General features: G+C 34.3%; 1 protein-coding gene across 1 annotated transcript in view; it reads right to left on the reverse strand.

Annotated features, from left to right (window-relative positions):
* The window catches only part of LOC121984921 (TELO2-interacting protein 1 homolog), a 68,693-nt gene that overhangs the window by 6,472 nt on the left and 36,830 nt on the right, over positions 1 to 25,391 (reverse strand). The window contains exons 14-15 of the mRNA XM_042538105.1: positions 24,417 to 24,582; positions 12,969 to 13,162 (exon numbers count right to left, since the gene is read on the reverse strand). Of these exons, the coding sequence (XP_042394039.1) occupies positions 12,969 to 13,162; positions 24,417 to 24,582 (360 nt within the window). The remainder of the gene's footprint in view (positions 1 to 12,968; positions 13,163 to 24,416; positions 24,583 to 25,391) is intronic.

Here is a 25,391-nt window from a genome sequence, read left to right on the forward strand (position 1 = left end):
CTTGTTGGGGGTTTCGAAATACTACGACTTGCAAAAAATGTCCGCCTCATGTACGTGAAGAAATTAAAAATTTCATGGAGAAAAAGACGGAGAAAAGTAATCTTTCTAAACTTGCAACATTGGACTTTGAGGATATAAACCCTCTTGTTGATGATATTGATATGGATGATATTGGAGCTAAAGTTGTGTCGCCTATAAGTACAAGTACAAGTTCTAGATCAGTGAATATGCAAAAAAAGACCCAGACAAATAGGTCTAATGGATACATATTTTGCTCCTAATGTAAAAAAAAAATGTTGAAAATGGAAGGGAAAAGAAAGGCAAACTACGATAAATGAGACATACAAGAAAGAATTGAGGGAAAAAGCTTGTATGGTCATAACTGAGTGGATGTATGATGCGGCAAATCCTTTTAATGTCGTTAACTATTCAAGCTTCAAAAGAATGTTAGACTTCGTTGGCTAATATGGTATAGGTCTAAAAGGACCTAGTTATTATGAGGTGCGGGTTCCTTTTCTAAAAAAGATTATTGATAGTGTGTGACAAATGATTACATTAAGTCGTGTGAAACAGAATAGGCCAAGTATGGTTGTAGTTTGATGGAAGATGGGTGGGCAGACAAAAGGCAGAGAACATTAATTAATTTTTTAGTGAATTCTCCTAAAGGTTCAGTTTTCATCGAATCGGTTGATGCTTCTGATTATGCAAAGATTGGAGAGAAAATATTTCAATTGCTTGATCGATTAGTGCAAATAACAATGTGCTTGCTAATAAGAATCTATTTAATTCTTTCTTATCAATATGTTTTTTCTTATATATGTTAAACTTATCTACTTTTTTAACTTCTTTTGTAGGAAAATTATTAGAAGCAAAAAGGCCACACTTGTATTGGACTCCTTGTGTTGCTCACTGCATCAACTTGATCTTAGAAGATATTGGGAAATTTCCTGATTTTAAAGCAACATTGAAGAAGGCAATGAGTGTGAATGCTTACATTTATGTTCGCCCCGGCATGGTAAATATGTTCGAGGTAATTCACAAGACAAAAAGAGTTTTGTCAGGTGGGTGTCACAAGATTTGCTACTGCTTTTCTCACTCTTGAAAGGATGCACCTACAGAAGCAAAATTTAAGAAAAATATTCATTTCAAAGGATTGGAAAGAGAGTAAATGGGCAAAAGAAGCGACGGGGAAGAAGATAACTAAAATCATCATGACACTTAGATTTTGGAGCAGTATTGTGCATGTTTTAAAGATATATGGCCCTTTAATCCGTGTTCTGACACTGGTTGATGGCGAAAGAAAACCTGCAATGGGCTATATTTATGAGGCTATGGATAGGGCAAAAGAAACAATTATGAAGGTCTTTAAGGAAAAAGAAGAGAAATACAAAGAAGTGTTTGAGATCATTGATACGAGATGGGAATGTCAACTTCATCGGCCTTTCATGCTGCAGGACATTATTTGAATCCAGAATATTTTTATTCATACACAGATTCAAATATCCGTGGAGAAGTGGTGAATAGTTTGTTTGAAACTATGGAGAGATTGGTTTCAAGCACTGCTGAGCAAGATAAAATCACTACCCAGCTCTCTATATATCGAAAGGCAGAAGGGATATTTGGGAAGAATGTGACAATTAGACATAGAAGAGCATTATCTCCAGCAAAATGGTGGGAATGCTATGGAGCAAATACCCCAGAATTGCAAAAGTTTGCTATTACAGTGCTTAGCCTCACTTGTAGTGCTTCTGGTTGTGAGCGCAATTGGAGTGTATTTGAGCAAGTATGTAATAAATATAAATGTTTAATACTATTAGTATGTTACTTTTATAAGTAGAAAATATTCTTTGCTATTTTATTATACTTATTGTGATTTTTAACATTTTGTAGATTCACAGCAAAAAAAAGAATAGACTAGCTTAGCAGCGATTAAATGATTTGGTATTTGTGAAATACAATCGTGCCTTAAAACTTCGGTATGATGCACGTGATAAGATTGACCTCATCTCTTTGACAGATATTGATGATAGTAATGAATGGTTGATGGGTAGAATGGACGGAGAAAGTGATAATGAAGAAGATGAGTTGGTTTTTGAAGGTGATGACTTGACATGGGATGTCGTTGCTAGGGCTAGTGGAGTTGAAGCTGAATATTATACTAGAGGAAGAAATATTGCATCCATGACCTCTAGTTCACATGCTAGGCCTAAACAAGTCGAGAAGGGAAATACATCTTCCTCTATGAGACACTCATCTCTAAGACTTAGAGATGAAGAAGAAGAAGAAGAAGAAGAAGAAGAAATTGAATTTGAAGAAGATGAAGATAAAGAAGAAGAAGAATACAATGAGGATGATCTTGAGCTTAATGATTAATTTGACTTATTACGCTTGTTTTGATGAACTTTGTTAGTTTAAATTAGAAAGTTGAAACTTGAAAATTTGAAACTTTTATTAATTTTATCATGGTGTTGTTTTGCTTGTCATATTTGATATTGATATGTGTGGAATATTAATAGTTATCATATTTGACATATTATATGAGTGTGTCAATAGTTTAGTAGTCATCAACCTCATGTTCAAGAGGCGCGTGCCTCAGGCACGCCTCGCGCTCTAGGAGCCCTTTGCACCTCGATGCGCCTCGCGCCTCTAACAACAAAGTTTATACCTTTATTCACAACTATTAGTTTTTCTATCTTTGTAAAAGAACAATTTTGTACGAGTTTTCTCCCCCTCTAAAAAGGTTTCATAGGAAAATAGTGAAGTTTTTTTTGAGAGATGACTCACTTTGAGAGGCCATAGAGAATTGGAGTTCCAAACCACAAATTATATAGTTAGTGCTTTGATTATCTTGTTCTATTTCTTTACTATTTCCATTGCATTTGTGCTCAATAAGAACTTTCAAGGAAAAAAAAAATGTCAACGGTTATCACTCCAACTCATCTACGACTCCTATCAGAAAGATCATAAGAGATTAATAAGCTAGCTCAAATTTCCAAGTTGTGAAAGGATAGCAAATTTTGTTCTTAATGTTGGTGGGAAACCCACTAATTTTTCCATCCTTGGATGTATGATCAGTGTTTGGGGCAAAGTGTAGTTAATGTGAAACAAATAATAATCCATAATAGAAAAATAAATTCAATTAGGAGACGCATGTATCCTAAAAGTGATTAAGCACCACATGTAAGGGTGACATTAGACGGGCATTCAAAACCTATAGTCTATAAAAGGGGGCCACTTGGAGACCTTAGATTTTGTAAAAGATAGACAAGGTTTGAGTCAAACTACTAAGCTAGTCATGATTTAAAATCAAGTGTCGTACCAAGTGACACGAGCAAAATATTTCATTTCGCTCGCCGTCCAGCACGATGCCAACACTGGCACACCTTGTGGCCACTAAGGAGGCTTCGCGCGAACCCCACGGCGGCACAAAGGCCTCGCGTGAGCCGGGAGCGAGTAGTTTTTTTTTTCCAATTTTCAATTTTCTTTGCAATTTTTTTAAAGTTTTTAACGGTTATTTTTTGAATTTTTTTAATGATTAATTCTTTCCCTCTTAATTTTTTCTTATTTTTAAAAAAGTATCAAAACCGTATCAGCATGGTCAGAAACAATACCAAAACTATATCATTCCGATCATAAATCCAAACTTTGATATGACTCAAAATTTTACTTCTAGTTTGATAGTTCGATTATTTCAACTCATCATTACCGTTCTGGTTTGGTATAACCATGAAAATAGAGCATCTAGACTTTGAATATCACTCCATATGGCCTAAGAAATTTAATATCATAAAAAGTGGAAACATTTATGCAGAATAAAAATAATCTTCGGAGAGCCTAAATTTCTTCATCATTGTAGATAGGATAAAGATTCATGCAAGGAGCTATTCTCCATGAGACCTAATTAAACAATGTATTGTAAGTATAAATGAAAGAAAAGTTCGTAATAAATTCATTAATCAGCTGATAAAGAGCTCATTATGTATGCATGGAATAACATTTCGTAGATTCACAAAAGAAAGAATAGGCTAGCCAAGAATGCTTAAATAATTTGATATTTGTGAAATACAATCGTGCTTTAAAACTTCTGTATGACGCACGTGATAAGATTGACCCTATCTCTTTGACAGATATTGACGATAGTAATGAATGGTTGATGGGTAGAATGGATGGAGAAAGTGATAATGAAGAAGATGAGTTAGTTTTTGAAGGTGATGACTTGACATGGGATGTCGTTGCTAGGGCTAGTGGAGCTGAAGAACCTAAACATTATACTAGAGGAAAAATATTGCATCCATGACCTCTAGTTCACATATTAGGCCTAAACAAGTCGAGAAGGAAACATCTTCCTCTGATGAGACACTCATCTCTAAGACTTAGAGATGAAGAAGAAGAAGAAGAAGAAGAAATCAAATCAAGAAGATGAAGATAAAGAAGAAGAAGAATACAATGAGGATGATCTTGAGCTTAATGATTAATTTGACTTATTACGCTTGTTTTGATGAACTTTGTTAGTTTAAATTAGAAAGTTGAAACTTGGAAATTTGAAACTTTTATTAATTTTATCATGGTGTTATTTTTCTTGTCATATTTGATATTGATATGTGTGGAATATTAATAATTATCATATTTGACATATTATATGAGTGTGTCAATAGTTTAGTAGTCATCAACCTCATGTTCAAGAGGCGCGCGCCTCGCGCCTCGGGCTCTAGGAGCCCTTTGCGCCTCGATGCGCCTCTAACAACAAAGTTTATACCTTTATTCACAACTATTAGTTTTTCTATCTTTGTAAAAGAACAATTTTGTAGGAGTTTTCTCCCCCTCTAAAAAGGTTTCATAGGAAAATAGTGAAGTTTTTTTGAGAGATGACTCACTTTGAGAGGCCATAGAGAATTGGAGTTCCAAACCATAAATTATATAGTTAGTGCTTTGATTATCTTGTTCTATTTCTTTACTATTTCCATTGCATTTGTGCTCAATAAGAACTTTCAAGGAAAAAAAAAATGTCAACGGTTATCACTCCAACTCATCTACGACTCCTATCAGAAAGATCATAAGAGATTAATAAGCTAGCTCAAATTTCCAAGTTGTGAAAGGATAGCAAATTTTGTTCTTAATGTTGGTGGGAAACCCACTAATTTTTCCATCCTTGGATGTATGATCAGTGTTTGTGGCAAAGTGCAGTTAATGTGAAACAAATAATAATCCATAATAGAAAAATAAATTCAATTAGGAGACGCATGTATCCTAAAAGTGATTAAGCACCACATGTAAGGGTGACATTAGACGGGCATTCAAAACCTATAGTCTATAAAAGGGGGCCACTTGGAGACCTTAGATTTTGTAAAAGATAGACAAGGTTTGAGTCAAACTACTAAGCTAGTCATGATTTAAAATCAAGTGTCGTACCAAGTGACACGAGCAAAATATTTCATTTCGCTCGTCGTACAGCATGATGCCAACACTGGCACACCTTTTGGTCACTAAGGAGGCTTCGTGCGAACCCCACGGCGGCACAGAGGCCTCGCGTGAGCCGGGAGCGAGTAGTTTTTTTTTTCCAATTTTCAATTTTCTTTGCAATTTTTTTAAAGTTTTTAACGGTTATTTTTTGAATTTTTTTAATGATTAATTCTTTCCCTCTTAATTTTTTCTTATTTTTAAAAAAGTATCAAAACCGTATCAGCATGGTCAGAAACAATACCAAAACTATATCATTCCGATCATAAATCCAAACTTTGATATGACTCAAAATTTTACTTCTAGTTTGATAGTTCGATTATTTCAACTCATCATTACCGTTCTGGTTTGGTATAACCATGAAAATAGAGCATCTAGACTTTGAATATCACTCCATATGGCCTAAGAAATTTAATATCATAAAAAGTGGAAACATTTATGCAGAATAAAAATAATCTTCGGAGAGCCTAAATTTCTTCATCATTGTAGATAGGATAAAGATTCATGCAAGGAGCTATTCTCCATGAGACCTAATTAAACAATGTATTGTAAGTATAAATGAAAGAAAAGTTCGTAATAAATTCATTAATCAGCTGATAAAGAGCTCATTATGTATGCATGGAATGATGAATAAGCACACTTAACATCCTTTGTACGGGATAAACATAAAAATTGATAAGGTCAGCATCTAAGTATGGGAATAATCTACGCTAAACAATTTTGTAGTTGTTTGTTTAGAGATTGCATGTATTATATAAATACAACGTGCACAGTGTTTTTTATTGATAAACTAAATGTCGAATTGCATATTTGAAGCTCAAACTTGGACAGATACGTGATGTGTTCAAGTTGAAAAAGTTCTTTAACAAACACAGCTGAACATGACAGCTAGGTTCATCTCTCTTACAGGCCTAACAGTAGGTTAAAACTTTGGATCCATTTACTAAGAGCAGGCAATACATTCAGAATTATTTCATGAATGTGATATCTTATGGCAAAGTTTTATTAACATCCATATCAATCTCAAATTAAGAATAGATTCAGTGGTGAGATACCAAGACAACCAACCAAGTATACCAACTTGTAGCACATGCTATTCATTAACAAATAAAACAATTAGTAAACGTGACTCAAGTTGAATTTCCAATATTTGTGAATACCAGTATGGCAATTATTTAAATCATGTCTAGTAGGTAGCTACTAGAAAGGCATATATATCCAGTCCTCTTTTTTAAAAAATCTTATGTTCAGCAAAAACCCAATCTCATCCGCTATCTCCACTCTCCATGAGCAAGCAGCAACCACTCTCACAGCCACAACTATTATTGTTCCCCACCACCACAACCATTTGTCTTCTGCCTATAAGATTGTTCCCCATTGAAGGGCAGCTAAACCTGACCCCTTCAGTAGTCAACCAACACACAACCTTGTAGCTGCCACCGCCTGGAACAACCTCTTCCTTGGTCTGACTACCCCTATAGCCCTAACCTCTGCTAGTCTGTAGTTGCCATTCTATGCCTATGATTGTCATCTCATATCCTTCTCCACAGCTATTTACACTTCCTGCATGCACCTCTTTCCATCCAACTAGCCATACATCGCAGTGCAGTTGAATCTCTCCAATCTAATTAGGAAGAAAATGATCCCCCTCCATATCAATTTGGTCCATTGTGTTAGGCACATGGTTTGAAATCTTATATCGTACTGGGTGAATCAATTGAAAAGTATCTTTCTAATAAATTATCAAAACTTGATATTACTTGGCATAGACAATGTCTTTAGTGTCTTGTCAATCATGTCAATAAATATCATTTTGTCAATATTCGACACCCCATGGCAGATTAAAACATAGGTGTAAATGAATTGAAATAATATTATTATTTTACTTTAGCTTGTCTTCATACAAGAAAATGCTAAAAGATAGAAACAAAGTTTGAACTTGAGTAATATTAAGTATACAACTGTTTTGTCGTTGTGTAAATGAATTGAAATAATATTATTATTTTACTTTAGCTTGTCTTCATATAAGAAAATGCTAAAAGATAGAAACAAAGTTTGAACTTGAGTAATATAAAGTATACAACTGTTTTGTCGTTTTCTTTTTTTATATCTCCTTCCTTCTACCTCTAATTTTCTCGGCATGATACATCGGAATGTTGGCACCATCTCGAAACAATATCGTTGCAATTAAAGATCAAAACTTCGACATAGTTTGAGATTTTAAATCTTTGTTAGGCAACCAACGACATCTTTTAGGTAGGGAATCTATCCCCTTTCCTTTGTATCAGGAGGATACAAAGTAGATGGTAGTAGTTGTTGCGCAATGTAGCAGTAAACTACCAATCCATGGCAAGATTAGTGGGTACTTGGTGATTAGTGTAATGGTGTGAGTGTAATTGGTGAGTGGGTGATTGAAGATCAAAGATAGAAATGTAGTGAACATAGTGATGCCTTCTTATGGATGGCAACAATTGTATATACCAAAGGATATTGAATCGATTTTTTCATGTTGATAACAATGTGGTTGTTGACATGATGAGTGGTTGTGCAGTGTATTATTGTGCATTTTATGTTGGGAGTCCTGAGGTTGTTTGTGAATGAAGCCATTATACCAAGTTAGAGGTGAATAAAAAAAGAATGATTTGAGTTGAGACTGAGGAAAGTAGTTGAGTAATGGCAGACCGAGTTAAGCTAAATGAGGAATTAAATTTGGGTGGACCAGTGTAGGCAGTTGACTAGCTTTAACCAAGTATTGTGCAAGGTTTTATTTATGGGTATTGGATCTTACAAAGTACACTCACATAAGCATTTAGACTCTTCTAATTGTCTCACTCTAATCAAGCTTTTGAACACCACTTGCTTTTTAAATCAATTACATCATGCTAAAGCTTAATACAATTACTTGTTTGACTATCTTACAGATTGTTATTTACTTATTTGACTCATGATGTTATAAACTAGTTTTATTTCATGTTGTCTTGCATACAAAATTAGCATGCAGTTATATAAGTTGATATACTATATTGCTACTTGCTTCGTTGCATCTTGAACATGTATGCTAGTCGACTTATCACATGGCATGACTAGGACATGAAAATTACTTCTGCATTACACAGTTTAGAAAAGTAAACAATCATGCTGTGCTTACTAGGGGCATGGTAGAAATAAGAGGTCACATGATAGTATAACTTATTTCACCTTGCACACTTCAAGAACACATCCTTTGGCTTAACAAATAATTTGTATATGGCCCTTGCAGTGGTACTTATGTGAACCTAAATCACAAGTTGTCTTAAAGGTTTTGTCATCCTTAACAGTGCAGCACCAAGTGAATTGCTAGATGCACATGATTAGGCTACCATGGTTACCGATGTTGTACCACTCTTTACTACAACTTCAAGAGTTAGGTTCCTACTCACGATTAAGGTTTTAACATATAGGCAGTCATATGTTGTTACAGTACATAGATGTAAGAATGTTAATAATTACACGATTAGCAGTTATGCTACATTGTGAATTAGCAAAGGTGCACATGTAGGTTGATGTAACTAACATACATAGTTACATTCTCTTTCCTGATTTACAAGTTCGTGGTGTGCTATCATACTAGTTGCATTCATACTCAGTCTTTGATGTTGACTCCCCTTTCCTGCCTCCAAGACCATGAGAAGAGAATGCTTCAAGTCTGCATTTGATTCAAGGTAATCTCTGTGTATCAGACCCTATTCCAAGGATGAATCACATATTTGAGGATTTTGAATATCTGAATTCATTTTATTTTGTTATTTATCTTTAGTGCCACATGAACTTCATTAACTCCGCCCATGACAACCGGCCATGCCCGGTCCTAAGCTCCGATAAAGGAGGAGGGTTGCGTTAGGTTGCCAGCTAGCGATAAAACTATGGCAAATATTCAATGAATGAATCCATTAAACTATTGTGCTAATGTTAGGTTGTTCCCCGGAAGGAATGCGTTGCAGTATCTGACTGTAACATCTCGACAAAGACTGCTACATCTCCAGAACTCGGGTGTAGTGTTAAATATGCAAGAGTTCGCATTACAGGGTCCGACTATAACGTATCAGATAGCTACATCTCCATGAGAACTTAGGTGTAGTGTTAAATAGACAAGAGTTCTCACATCATACGTTGAATAAGAATAAATATGATAGGAAAACTAATAATCTAAAATTTGGAACATGGAACATAGGAACCCTCACTGGTAAATCAATGGAGGTAGTAGATATGATGATTAGGAGAAGAATTAGTATTTTGTGTGTACAAGAGACAAAATGGATAGGTGAGAAGGCAAAGATGATAGGGAACTTAGGTTTTAAGTTATGGTACACTGAAAAAAGTAAAGTAAGAAATGAAGTGGGTATTATTGTATATAGTTCGTTAAAGGATGAAGTTGTAAGAGTAATTAGAAAAGGGGATAGAATTATAGCCCTTAAGATAATAGTGGCGAAAGAAACTATGAACATAATTAGCATATATGCACCGCAAGTAGGATTAGATGAAGCTACCAAATCAAGATTTTGGGACGACTTAGATGAAATATTAAAAAATATTCCATCAAATAAAATGATTTTAATAGGAAGTGATCTAAATGGGCATATCGGAGTGAAAAATGAGGAATATGATAAGATACATGGGAGTTATGAGTTTCGAACAAGAAATGAGGAAGGGAAAATTATATTAAATTTTGCGATAGCATATGACCTTATATTAGCTAATACGTTTTTTAAGAAAAGAGAAGAACACTTAATCACATTTAAAAGTGGGAATAATAAATCGTAAATTGACTTTCTTATAGTTAGAAAGAAGGATAGAAAGATTTGTAAAGATTGAAATGTCATCCCTAGAGAAAGCTTAGGGTGTGTTTAGTTCGCATGTTTTCCATTTTCATTTTCTGGAAAACGGGTGTTTTCTAGAAAATAGAAAATGACTTTTAGACATTCTCTATTTTTCTAGAAAATGCTATCTATTTTTTTAGAAAACAAACATAGAAAATGCAAACCAAACACCATTTTTTAGAAATGCGTATTTTTCAGAAAATGAAAATAGAAAACGCATAAACCAAGTGCACCCTTAACTACCCAACATAGGTTAGTAGTGTTGGATATACGCCTCAAGCATAATATTAATAGAAAGAAAATATATACGATTCTTAAAATTAAGTAGTGAAAGTTAAAGGATGGAAAACAAAATATATTCAAGGAGAAGATAAGAGTACAAGCATTAGGTGAAATACACAATAATTCTCATATAACATGAGATAAAATGGTATCAAAGTTGAAAACAGTAGCTAAGAGTGTACTCAATGAGTCAAAGGGGCATGCACCATTAAGTAAAGAATCTTGGTGGTGGAATGAGAAAGTACAAGAGAAAGTGACGGAACAATGAATAACTTATAAGGAATTATATATTTGTAAGAACGAGGAAAACTTAAAAAAAATATGCAATAGCCAAGAAAGAAACTAATAGAGTAGTGAATGAAGCAAAAAATGAAATTTTTGAACGATTATATTAAAAATTGGATACAAAAGAAGAGGAAAGAGACATTTATAAAATAGCTAAAGTGAGAGAAAGGAAGACAAAAGATCTTAACCAAATAAAATGTATTCAAGATAAATGTAATAGAGTACTAGTAAACGAGGGAGAAATAAAAGAGTGATGGAAGAGGTATTTTCATCAACTTTTTAATGAAAGTTTAGGTGATCAACTTAACATAGGTAATTTAAGTAGGTCAAATAAACATAGAAATTTAAATTTTTATCGTAGAGTTCAATTTTCAAAAGTAAAACAAGCTTTAAATGGGATACACAATGGAAAAGTCGTTGGAACATATGATATTCCGATAGAGGTATGGAAATGCCTAAGGAAACAAGGTATTGGATGGCTTATAAAATTATTTAACATGAAATTGAAAACGAAAAAAATGTCTGATTAATGGAGGATATGTACTCTAGTTCCCTTATATAAGAATAGGAGAGACATACAAAATTGTGCAAACTATAGAGGTATTAAGCTAATGAGTTATACCATGAAACTTTGGAAAAAACTAATAGAAAAAAGATTAAGGAAGGTGATCACGGTGATCGAAAATCAATTTGAGTTCATGCCTGGAATGTCGACAATAGAAACTATACATCTTAGACAATTAATTGAAACATATCGGGAGCAAAAACGAGATCTACACATGGTATTCATTGACTTAGAAACAATTTATGATAGAATCCTAAGAGAAATTATATGAAGAATTCTAGAAAGGAGAGGTGTTAGCATAACAAATATTGAACTAATTAAGGATATGTGCGATGATGTAATAACTAGAGTAAAGACTTCATACAGCGTAACTGAAATATTTCCAACAAAGATAGGGTTACATCAAAGATCAGCTCTAAGTCCCTATCTTTTTACACTAATTATGGGTGAATTCACTGCGCACATTCAAGATACAATATTGTGGTGCATGTTGTTGCATATTATTTGTAGATAATATTATTTTGGTAGATGAAACACGTGAAGAAGTAATTGCTACACTAGAATCTTGGAGGGAAACACTAGAAGGGAAAGATTTTAGACTTAGTAGATTAAAAACAAAATATAAGAAATTTAAGTTCAGAAATATTAGAAGTAATGAGACAATTGTTAAGATACAAAAGGACGAGTTGGCTGGAACTAGAGCTTTAAATATTTAGAATCATTTTTGCAAAATAATGGAGGGATTGAGAAAGATGTCTTACATAGAATATAAGCAGGATGATTGAAATGAAGTGGAGCGTCGAGTGTTTTATGTGACGTAAGTACCTCTAAAACTTAAAGGAAAGTTTTATAAAACCGCAGTTAGACATGCTATGTTATATGGAGCTAAATGTTGGGCTATGACTCAAGCATATGAGAAGAAGATGAGAGTTGCAAAGATGAGGATGTTAAGGTAGATGTGTGGACATACGAGAATGGACAAAATAAAAAATGAAAGCATTAGAGAGAAAGTCGGAATCGCATCTATTGAGGGAAAACTTCGAGAGACACGTTTAAGATGGTATGAGCATGCACTTAGACGACTAATAAATGATGTGAAATGACAAACACGCATATCAAACAAGAGGAAGACAAAAAAAAAAACTTGGTTAGCAACAATAAAACGATAAAATTTATTTAAGTATAGATGATGATATAGTAGGAGATAGAACTCAGTGGTGTAAAAAGATTCATAAAGTCAAACTCACCTAGTGGGATAAAGCTTGGTTATTGTTGTTGTTGTTGTTATTGATTGTATAGAATTTATCTCATCACATAAAGAATGTTCCACTCTAAGTGGCAAAGCAATGGCCACAGATATTCCAAGCTAATGAACACGGAGACCTCTAACATGCATGCGCTATGTATGGAAAAGAAGAGAGTTGGGTAGTACAAATTAAAAGCTAGTGTAGCACATCAATTTACTGCTAGAAAGTACATGCTTGAACTGAATTTGAATAATCTCTATCAAAATTCTCAAGTACCTCAATAATGTCGAGTGCCACTAGACAAGCTGGTTCTTTTTGAGAAGAAACCAGTGGCACTGCAACTTTTAAGCATGATCCAACAAGAGATCCAATTATTCTTCTGTAGCTTCTCATCTTAGCAAGTTTAGACACCAGTTGCTCCCAGTCCGCCATGTGGAGAGTAACATCATCAAAACTATTGGATGCCTTTTCTGATTACATCGACATTCAAGTTAAAAGTCAACAAAGCATTATTATTGGAATATGAACAAAAAATACATTATAACCAGTGAAGAGAACCATCGAAGACTACATAAAATGAATTAGCAAGCACATAAAAACAGTGAACACTAGAAGAATAAATATGATAGTGATTAATGACAATATTGTTTGAGTGAGAAGAGGCAAAATAAAAATGGCTTCCACTCAAAGAGCGCAAAAGTCATCACCCATTTCCAATTTTCAATTTCAAACAGAGAAATTCAGAATTTCAAGTATCTAATCATCAGCAGGAAGGAGTTATAAACTCTTAACTATTGGAGTATGTTACATGATTCATATCATAGTAAGTAATATCGAGCAATACAGATACAGATTGCCTGAGTTTGACTGGCATTATTAATGGACGTTTTTTTTTTCAAAAATCAGCATCTTTTACATAGATTAAAGAAAAGTTAGAAAAAATAAAAGATTTAAAGAAATTAACTATAAATTATGTGGATTGCAATAAAAAAATAATAATGATCTACATCAAAATTTTGCTGAAACGGAGTGAAATGGATGAAATTGACTTAAAATTTGGTCAAATTGAGATGGCATTAGAAAACTTGACAAGCCTTGCCTTTAATCCCAATTATTATTGGAGAACCCAAACAGAGAATGCAATAAATTGCTTAGTCTTTCCATAGCTCAAGTGTCACCATTAGATTAAGTATTACTCATTTGACTTGTATCATCACTAGTTAGATTCAACACCTCACTCATCTTTCTCTCTCACTATTAATTGAATAAAGTTATTATAGATCAAGAGGTTGTGAATTCTCTATCAACAACAATATAAAGTTATCCTTCAACTAAAAAGTGATCCAAATAGGAATCTTCATAATCTCTATAAAATTAACTACTAAATAAAAACACTTCATTAAAATAAATTAACAATCTCCTATTATTGAATAATCTAGACTAAATTTTTTTTATTGGTACCTCTCTTTCTGTTAATGCTTAATAAATACTAATAAATACGATATTATTTTTATATTGAATATGCAATGACATATATAAGAATTCTTCTTAAAATTTTTATCATATCCTTCTCATTTTCAATTATCCTACTGTATCAATCCGATGTAACCAATATTTGGATTATGTGACAAACAGATCCCCATCTTGATCTCAAAATTGATTTTGACAACAATAATTAGTATTTACTATGTAACACGGATACTCTTAAAAAAAATTGAAGTATCGGGTACGGATACACGTGTCAGATACGGCAAAATCGGTATCGTTGACCTTCTGTAGATTTGACTAGTCAGATACACCTTGGACACGGGTGGGATATGCCTTGGACACGAGAGGGATACGTTTTTCTAATACGTTTGGGTGGAATTGCAAAAAAAATTATAAGTTTTTGGGGTCAATTGAAAGAAATTGAACTTTGGAGGATTAATTAAGAAATAGCTGAAAATTAATTGGGCTTATTAGCCCATTAGCCCTAGCCTTGTGTCTGTGTAAAAATTCATCTGCCTTCTTCTTCTCATCATTGCGCGACTTCATCTTTGTGACCATCAGAAACTCATCGAAAGTTGCTGCACCGCCGCCCAAGCTCGTCAATCACCGCTGCAGTGTTGGGTTTTTCATCCCGAAACCCCCGGATCCGGCGAAGAATAAAATTTAAAAACATACGTTTCTAACTTAGATTTACACTAAATCTAAGGAGAAGATCTTACCCTTGATGCCCTTTCCTCGGTTCACGGATCTCGAAAGTGTCAGTAGACACTTCTTGTATCCACAGCAAGAGATGGAGAAAATCTAAGGATGTGCTAGCAACCTTAGAGATAGGAGGAGAGGAGAGCAAGAAGAAAACTAGAGGAAGAAGATGAGAATCTTGAATGAAAAACAACTCATCCAACACTGTGGTTGGCCACTTCAAGGAGTCTCTTGATCTCCTCCAGTGGCATTTGGTCAAGTCAACTTGACCAACCTGATGTGGCTGGTCAGTCAAAGTCAAGACTTGACTCTTCATCCTAGTCAAGTCAAATGACCACTTCTCCCTGGTTGATCTAATCAAACCATTGGTTAAGTCAATTTTAATTTAATGAATCTCTATTGAATTAAATTAATTAAAAGTCTAAGTCCAATTAGACTCATTGAGTTATTAGCTCTTTGGATTACTCTTAATCCATTTGGTTCATCGTGAACCTAATCCTTTAGGTTCATAAATAAACCTAATCAACTGACTTAGATCCGAGTCCATTAGAAGCTAAGTAATGAGTGGTATCTAACAACACATCATTACTACCCAGTTACAAGAATGTTGAGATCCAACATCACCGTTTCGACAACTTCAACGATGTCAATCAAGCTGTTTGGAATGGATACTTGAAAACTGATTCAGAGTTCCTGAAGGAAGGAATGGATGGAGGGGCTTCCTGCGTCACTGCCTTGCTTAGAGGTGGCATTCTGGTAGTGTCCAATGCTGGTGATTGCCGTGCTGTATTGTGCCGCGCTGGTACAGCAGAGGCCCTTACATCTGATCACCGCCCTTCTCAAGATGGCGAATATACATTCTCGATGTATTATTCGACTTGATATCTACACATGAGATCAATCGTCGCGTTAACATTGTCCCACTAGGAATGATTAAAGTAGTGTTCCTATATCATCTCACTATCCTACTCAAGGATGTTATTATACTTAGTTATTTGGCATCAAACAAATGCCTTTATTTATAAAGAATACGATACAACGAGTCCATACAATCATCAAATGATTGACAGCCCACATGTATGTTATCACCATTCATTCTTTCTATTTTTCTTTCTAAAATTATCAATAGAGAAAGATATAGGAAGGAAGAAAAGTGTTGCTTGGACTTTTTCTTTGCAACTTTTCTCCAACAAACAATATTATTGATTCTTGATTAAGTAAAGTGGTGGATGATTCTTATTTACAGAGGAAAAAGATAGAGGTTGTATTTTTAAATAATAAAAATTTATAATTTAGCATTGATGTTTTTCCGTGAATTTGCTGTTTGTTCATAGGGTTTCTAAATTTTATTTTTTGCGTGGATCAAAATTATATATATATATTGATTAATTGATAGTTATTTTTAATAATTTTTAATGGTTGATTTGAAGTTTGAACACACATGAGAAACCAAAATTCATATTGTATCGTATCTTTATATGTATAGATTTATATGATAGACTTTAGGGGTTTCAAAATAATTGATTAGACTCCACTGTCAAATTATAATCTCATTCACTTCTACAATAGTGCTCAATTGACCCCTAATCACCACAACTATGAGCTTTTAATATTATTTTTAAATTGTATTTTTCGTTGATATTTATTGTTATGTTTTTGTTATTTTAGCCTAATATGCAATGGAAAATTTTCAAAATGAGAGTGTACAGGAGGATGTTAATGATAATTGGCCTATGTGGAAATTTGTTACTAAGATTGAAAAGGGAACCGGGGAGAAAATGTTACTTGGTCATATAATATTTGTACTAAAGTGTGCAAGGGATCATACTCAAAGGGTGAAAAAGCCTACCTATTAAAATCAAAGGCTTTGGAATTGCTAGTTGTGCAGCTGTTACAATAGATCAAATAAAGCATATGCAACAACTAGTGGATAACACAAAATTGAGAAAGAAAAATGCTAAACTGAAAGAAGTTTCATTGCCTTCATCATCTACATCATCGAACATATTTTCAAAAATGCCATGCAATAGTAATTTTTCTTTGCAAAGTGATGATCCAATAAAGAAGAGGAAAGGAACAGTTGGCCCTCTTGAAAAAACTTTTAACTTGAATACTAGAGATGAGATGCATTCTGAAATTGCGAGATTGTTTTACACCGGGAGATTATCTTTCAATATTGCTAGGAATCCTCATTATGTTCATGCGTGCAGTATGACTACTTAATGAACGATTTCATGTTATCTTCCACCAGGATACAATTTATTGAGAACTACACTCCTTCAAAGAGAAAAGGCTCATATTGAAAAGATGTTGGAGCCAACAAAAGCTGCTTGGAAACAAAAGAGTGTTAGTATTTGTAGTGATGGGTGGTCGGATGTACAAAGAAGATCGCTTTTCAATATCATGGCTATAAGTAAAAGCGGCCCTATATTTTGGAAGGCAATAAATTGTGAAGGTGAGTACAAGGATAAAGTTTTCATCTCTAAGTTGCTCACTGATGCCATAAATGAAGTAGGGCATTGTCCAAGTGGTCACTGATAATGCTCCCATATGCAAAGTCCCAGGGTTACTTGTTGAGGGAAAGTATCGGCACATATTTTGGACACCTATGTTGTGCACTCTGAATCTTGCCTTGAAGAATATTTGTGTACCCGTGGGGGTCGTTAATGTAGCGGATCTATATTTGAAGAATATTTGTGCACCGACTAACTCTGCACAAAACAAATAAGCCTTTGAAGAGTGAAAGTGGATAACAGAAGTACGAAAACTCAAACTTGAAGATGCTCTCACTTGTGGATACTCGATTTGCTTCCATAATCATTATGCTTAAAAGGTTTAGGCAAATCAAGAAATGTCTTGAAACCATGGTGATTAGTGAAAGATGGGTGTACGAGGAGGATGTGCTAAAGGCTAGAGCAGTGAAGTACAAAATATTGGATGACCAAAAATTGATTATATACTTTCTTTCACAAGTCTGATTTATGATATGCTAAGCAAAGCAGACACTGATCAACCTTATCTTCATTTAGTCTATGAGTGATGGGATGAAATGATAGAGAAGATGAGGGTTGCTATCTCAAAGGGGCCTCACATTGGAGATTCAAAGTTTTATGAGGTTGTTCATGACGTTCTAGTGAAGCATTGGAATAAAAGCAACATGCCTTTACATTGTTCGGCGCATTCTTTGAATCCGAGTAAAACTCTGAAATTTTAACTTTCTAAGTTTTAGAAAATTGGACATATTAGTTCATGTTTAACTATCAATCTTTTTATATAGATATTATAGTGGCTCCAAGAATCTCCCAACTGTCTTCCTCCTCATAGGGACATTGAAGTATTAAAGGAAAGGGAAAAGTGCATTAAAAGATATTACTTCAATTCATCAAAACGAAGAAGTGCCAATAGTTTACGTCTTTTCAGCCACCATTGATGATTTTTCTGATAATGATGCAATGCACAACGAAGGTTTGAGGTCTCCAACTAAGTGGTGGATTATCCATGGTGCTTCTACACCAACCCTTCAAAGTTTAGCTTCAAAGCTACTTGGGCAACCTTCTTCTTCTTGTTCTTGTTGTGAGAGAAATTGAAGCACCTACAATTTCATACACTCATTGAAGAGGAACAAAATAACACCACAGAGCGAAAGATTTGGTGTATGTTCACTACAATCTTCGTCTTTTATCTAAGAGGAGTCCACATTATAGCGAACGAGAAAGTAAGATGTGGGATATTGGAGCGGATGCATTTGATTCCATGGACATGGGGGGTGCTGCTATTCTTGAAATTGCAAATTTGTCTCTTGATGAATATGAATTAGAGGCCGTCTTATTTATGTTTTTTGTTTGCAATGGATATTATGAATGATGATTATGGTTTTCTATCTCTACAATTTTTAATTTTTAAATATATATATATATAATATTTATATATATTTTAATAATTGTCGTATCCTAGCTGAATCGTGTTTTATATTTTCAAAATTTGTCGTATCGCCGTATCCATATCGTATTTGATATGATACCCTTACCAGTATCCATGCAACATATGTATTTGGTAGCAGACTCTATGGAAAGCTATACACAAATATTTTAAATCACTTTTAAAATTAAACAATATTATATAGAAATTCTTTGGTTTCCTTTGTTGTGGTCTCTTTTTAAATAATTAATTCAATGCATCTAATTATAAAATATAAAGGTCTTGTTTTAGACATATCTATATCATCTTACATAATTATACAAAAAATCACATAATAGAAGTGATAAAACTATGTGAGTTATGATATTGATTCACGGCACAAAGGTGTAATCACCGAAACTCAAATATCACTCAACGCTAAGGTTCAAAATCTCAAACCGTGCTATAGTTTCCATCTCTAATTGAAAAGATATTGTTTCGATATTGTGTTGATGCTTTAACGCATGGTGTCGATGAGACATTAGAAGTTGAAGGATGACAAAGATGAAGCAAAGGAAGAAGATATTATTGTGCTGAATGGTATCGAGTTTTAAAACGTTACTACATCGTATAAGATTTAAAACCATGCTCGGCATAAACAATGTCTCCTTTCTATGCTTCATCTCCTTCCTTCTTCAACTTCAATCTATTAGCGGCACCATATATCAAAACATCGACACTATGACGAAACCGTATCGTTCAAGTCAAAACCGAAATTTCGACACGGCTCAAAATTTTAAACCTTGCTCTTAAGTTGGAACAAAGATTTTTGTTTTACATCTTATTATATCACATCATATAAGCATATCATAGACTAGATACGACAATAATGAAAAAAACGGCATGACATTCGTATGTATGCGAAGAAAAAACTTCTAATACAAATTTGAATATATTTTTTTACGAAAAATAATTTTTAGAAATTCATCATTTTAATAAATCCTTTTTAAAAAAAATAAGTTAATTAAGGTAGTTTTTGACTTGGAAATTATCCTATTTAGAAAATAAGATGTTTATTGATTGATTCCTTTTTAAGTATAGTATTTTAATCGGTTTCTAATATTGTTTAGGTTAAAATCTTTAGAAGTGACCTCAATCTCCTTCACATCATTCTTTCAGCTTTATTATGTTTCTCTTTGTAAGTTCCATTCTCAGTGTGAGATTATTGTTCCTTACCACAACAATTAGTATCAAAGTGACTTCATGTCGCATATGAGTACTGAATTCCTAATTCCTCTCTATGTAATTCCCTCACTTGCCTTAACACCTGCAAAACCTTTGCAAACCCAACATAACATGTCCAACTCTTGCTATGTTTATCTAGTCTCTACGTATTTGATTTCTATCTTTGCCATATCAATTTTGTTTGGCCTCCTCTTCTGCCCAGAGATGGCTCTTATTGCCCCTCTAGAACTCGAGGCTAAGAGCTTACCCTCCACAAGCTTCTTTGCAAATTTACAACTGATCCTCCTATTGTGGCATGCTATGCTCGAAAGAGCTAAGTGAGCCTACTACTCACAACCAAGCTCCTCCGATGTCTATCAATGCTTCCCAAACCACCTTGTCCTTGCTAGAATCTTTGCACCTAGTGCCAAATTTATCTTCTCCAACTCTGGCACAATAGAGATCTTAGTGTCTCTCTCTAGTTATAGTGGAATCACAACTCTGCAAAATTTAGCCATTTTCCATCTACATTGTTCACATCCTAGCAGACTTATGATCTTCCTAAGACCATTCGATTTATGCATCCACCTCATTAGAAGCTCATTCCTCCATCTCTATCATTTGATCACTCAAGATTAAATTGCGAGAAAGTGTCTTCTATGAGAGAGCATCTCTAGTCCGACCTTCCATGGGAGTTGCTGTCACCTCAAGATTTGGACAAGCCTCCTCCACAGCTTGGACGAAGTTGCACGTCAACTTCTACAATGTGGAACCCTAGTTCAAACAATCATCTAGAGTGTAAGAGATGGGTTCCAATTATTAAACCATGAGCCTTATCAAGTTGGTTTCACTCTTTAGATTCCATGATTTGAAGAAATTATTAATTTAATTAGCATGTATGCACCTCCAGTAGGAATCGACGAAGATATCAAACAAAAATTTTGAAAGACCAAGATGAGATAGTATAAAAACTTTAGATAAACCAGATGATTTCAATGGGAGATGTCAGACATGTCAAAAATAGAAATATGGTAGCAAAAGGAGATTCACTCGCCCCCAGCACCTCCGCCAGCCCGTCCGTCAACACGAAAAAGGTAAATCACGGATGGCTACTAGCCTTGGGCAGTTGAATAGCGCATGGAGGGAGCAAGCACCCGGCTACTAGTCGGGATTTGACCCCAGACCTTATGGTGGTACCTTTCAAAAATAGGAATATGATAAGGTGCATGAGAGTCATGATATTGAAATAAGAAATGGAAAAGTTATATTGAATTTCGTGATAGCAAATGAACTTATAATATTTCATATGTTTTTCAATAAGAGAGAACATTTGGTCACATTCAAAAGTGGAACAATAAGTCGCAAATTAAATTTTTAAAGTTCAAGAAGAGAGATAAAAAAAGTTATAATGTCATCCACTTAAAAATCTTAACCCATCATAAGCTAATGGTGCTAGCACCGTACCTCAAGCATGACATCAATAGAAGGAAAACATACATGGCTTCTAAAATCAAGTGGTGGTGAAAATTAGAGGATGGGAAGTAAAGTATCTTTAAGGAGAGGGTGAGAGAATAAGTATTAGGATAAATATATAGCGACCAAAATATATAGAATAAGATGACATCAAATTTGAAAACAACGGCCAATAGAGTACTCGGCTAGTTAAGAGGAGGACAGACACCACCAAATAAAGAATCTTGGTGATAGGAATGAGAAAGTACAAAAGAATGTAATGGAAAAATAAATACCCTATAAGTTATTGTACACTTGTAAGAACGAAGAAAGAAGACAAATTTAAAAAGTAAATAGTAGATGAGAAGCAATGAGTAAAGTTAAAATGAAACTTTTGAACGCTTGTACCGACACATGATACGAAAGAAGGGTAGAGAAGCATCTATAGAAAATCTAAAGAGAAAGAGAGGAAAATAAGGATGTTACTCAAATAAGATGCATTAAAGGTAAATCATGAAAGAAGTATTTTTCATCTTTTTATCGAAGATTTAAGTGACCAACTTAACTTAGAAAATTTAAAAGGTAGTTAGAGGAGTATAGAAATTTAAATTTTTATCGTAGAATTTAAATATCAGAAATAGTACAAATATCAAACGGAATGAAAAATGAAAAAAAAAATAGCACATCCAAGAAGAGAGAGAGAGCAACAATAAAGAGAGGAGAAAGTGAGAATGGATGAACAGAGATCTCAAGAACTATTCGCTCCAAGTGAACTTGTTCCTAAAGAGATTATTACATCAACACACAAAAACTGAGGGAAAAGAAAAGCACTAGATGATCCTTTTAACACGAGGGATTAAGGATAGATAAAGATGTTTAAAATTGAGAATCCATGAACCAAGAGAAAGTTTGTGAAGTAGTTGTAGATAATATTGGTCCGAACGATAATCGTGAGAAGGTGAACGTGAGTGCTAGAGGAAGTGGGGGTGAATACTGTGCCTGCTAATATAAATAATTCTCTTATTGTGATCTCAGCAAGGTCACAAAAAACATATTAGAAGTGGAAATAATAAAAATGAACAAGCACATACCACACACAGAGTCCATATAACATTGCCCCCAGACCTTAGTCCATGCCTATGATCCTGAAAGTGGATCACTCTCAAAATCCTTGATCTTTTTCCTCTTCGGTTAAATATTGAACGTGGAGAAACCTCTAATAGAATTGTTAAATAAAGCTTAAGAGGCATACATCAAAGTTTTAGGGTCTTAAAAAAAGGCTCAATAAAATAACAATGGAAAACAATATAATAATTGTCTATTTTGTTGTTTCCTTCGTGGCCTTTGAACATCTTTTATAGCCTCCTCCATGCAGCGAAATCTACAATCTTGCTGACATAGCACCTATAAGTCGAGCAATATATCACCATCAGTCAACTGATACAATTGTTTTCATGGCTCGAGACTAATTCCTACGATGACTACTTATCCAAGGATCATGAGTCAACTAATCATCAATCATCAGGTCTTGACTAAATTCCGCAACTTACGATTGATTCAAGAAATCGACTGGTACAACCGGTAATTTGACTTTAGCACATCTAATGGTTGAATCCACCCAAGTTGAGTTCTTCCTATGCCCAATTTCACTCATCTCTTAGCTCACCAATATCTACCTTTTACCATGAGATCTTTTGTTAGGCTTCTCATCCCTCAACTGCACTAAATCTTTCAGCTTCCTTCTTGGTCCATCCTTCTTACGCCACTTAAATAGAGCATCTCTAGCAATCTCTCGCCAAGTTTTTCGTCCCAAGATGTACCAAATCCTCCGGTCTCCTTCCCGTGTCTCTCCTCTCACTGCACTTGTGTACTTCTCACGCACAACTGCCTCCGATGCTTTTGTCCTACAGTCCCTCAATCGTCCCATCCTAGTGTCTTCGATCTTTCATAGACCTTGAGCTATTAGGTACTCCATGTGTATATACCTAACTTCCTGCACACTTAGACACACAAATTAAACATTAATTCAAACCCTTTGCCCAAATATCAAACTCATTGTTGCACCATGCAAAAGGAAGCAGTCTCAAAGGAATGAGAGAGAAATCTGAAGAAAAGGAAAATTGAATTGAAAGCAAAGATAGTTTCAAATAAGAGTTGGATTTAAGTTTGTGGACTACTAGATGAAGACAATGTTAGATCCAACTCTACAAGAGAGGGCTTGTGAGGCAACAGTGCATCAAGCAATGAACATGATCAGACAAGGAAAGCATATCTTGGAGTCATGAGGTTAATGTCACTTGATATGTGGATAAATGGAATGCCACATAGAATTGTTGTTTTCCATGAGAAACCTACTTAAGCAGTGATGGCATTGGAGGACTAAGAATGTGAGAGAAGAAATTGATAATTAATTCAAGCAATGAAGGGCAAGGTTCAGAGGACACTAGTTCAAGGTTTATCATACCTACCACAGAGAGAGAAACCAAAACCAACATGGACTCCGTCAGTTAATGAGTGTGGTCACACAAATCTACAATGTAGGTGGATGAGCTCAGTTAAGAAAGCAAGAGGACAGAAGAGAGATTCAAAGAGTGAGAGGGGAATCCACTGGCCTCCCCTAAGGGAATGCCTCTTTTGAAAGCCCCTAAACAGGAACTTTGACATAGACTACAGAATTTTGGAAAAGAAATGTTGTATTGTATATGTTAATGGGATAACCATTATATGGGTTCATATAAGACTCTAAATATAACTCTAAAACTAAAACACTAATGTAGGACTTATCCCACTGCATAATAACTTATTACCCTGCATCTCTTAACAAAATGAAGCATAGAAAGGTGAAGAGCATGACTATATAGTTTCAAAAACCCAAGTACACATGCCTCATGAATAATAAAATTGCCAGAAAACCACATAAACTGTTTGCAAATAAAGAAAATCCACAAGCTTCAAGAAGATTACCTAAAGATAGAGATTTGGTAAATGGGGAGCTATTATTCACGTGGTTCTCCTTAATCCATTTTTGAATCACAACCACCATCCTGTCAACCTCTGTGAAAAATGACTCTGCCTGATTTGGCAATAAAGACGCCTCAGATTTTGAAACCTTAGCAATTTCACCAACCGCCTGATATCCAGTATTTAATGATCAGAAATATTTTTAAAAATAGTATAATTGTAATCTGAACATGGTAACTCAACTCAGTCACAGTAAATTTTATATGGTAATAAGATGGCACTGGATTTGTTATAGAAAACAAAATGTGACAAGAATTTCCATATTGTACATGTACTGGACTTTACATCACCCAACCTATAGCTTACCCTACAACATAATACAGTGGGGGGTCTCTTAGCCAATGTTTATTCATTTCCATCAGATATTGATAGCCAAATAAGGAGTCAAACGCAAGTTTTTATTAGTCGAAATAGGAAACCAATGAATAGAGTGAGATTATCACAACAAAATGAACTCTTGAAATGGAACTTTATTAAAATGCAACAACAATCTTTCTATTTTATGCTGACCAAGATTTATTTATATGATACGCCACTATTAAGTCTAATATTGCCTCGGATATGCTGCTGATACATTCTATCAGGCAGAAAAATGTTGATAGCAATATCTAACATGAGATTTGAGATTTTAACATGTGGAAGTTTCATTGATAACAAATATATCTATATATATAACAAACACATTCTCAACTTAACATATTGAGTCACACTTTGGTAAGCCCCAGCACAACATACATTAATTCATCAACCATACTTGTAATTTGTTTAACTTTATTTTTAAAATGAGTAAAATTATTATAATTTGAAACATTAGTTGATTAAAAAAAATATATGTACTAGACAATAGTGAAGTGACATATGATGTCAAATGGAACAAATTGTTTGAAGAATAAAAAATTTGGTCATAGAATTTTTACG

Source organism: Zingiber officinale, chromosome 1B (genome assembly GCF_018446385.1).
Source record: "Zingiber officinale cultivar Zhangliang chromosome 1B, Zo_v1.1, whole genome shotgun sequence".
NCBI lineage: Eukaryota > Viridiplantae > Streptophyta > Magnoliopsida > Zingiberales > Zingiberaceae > Zingiber > Zingiber officinale.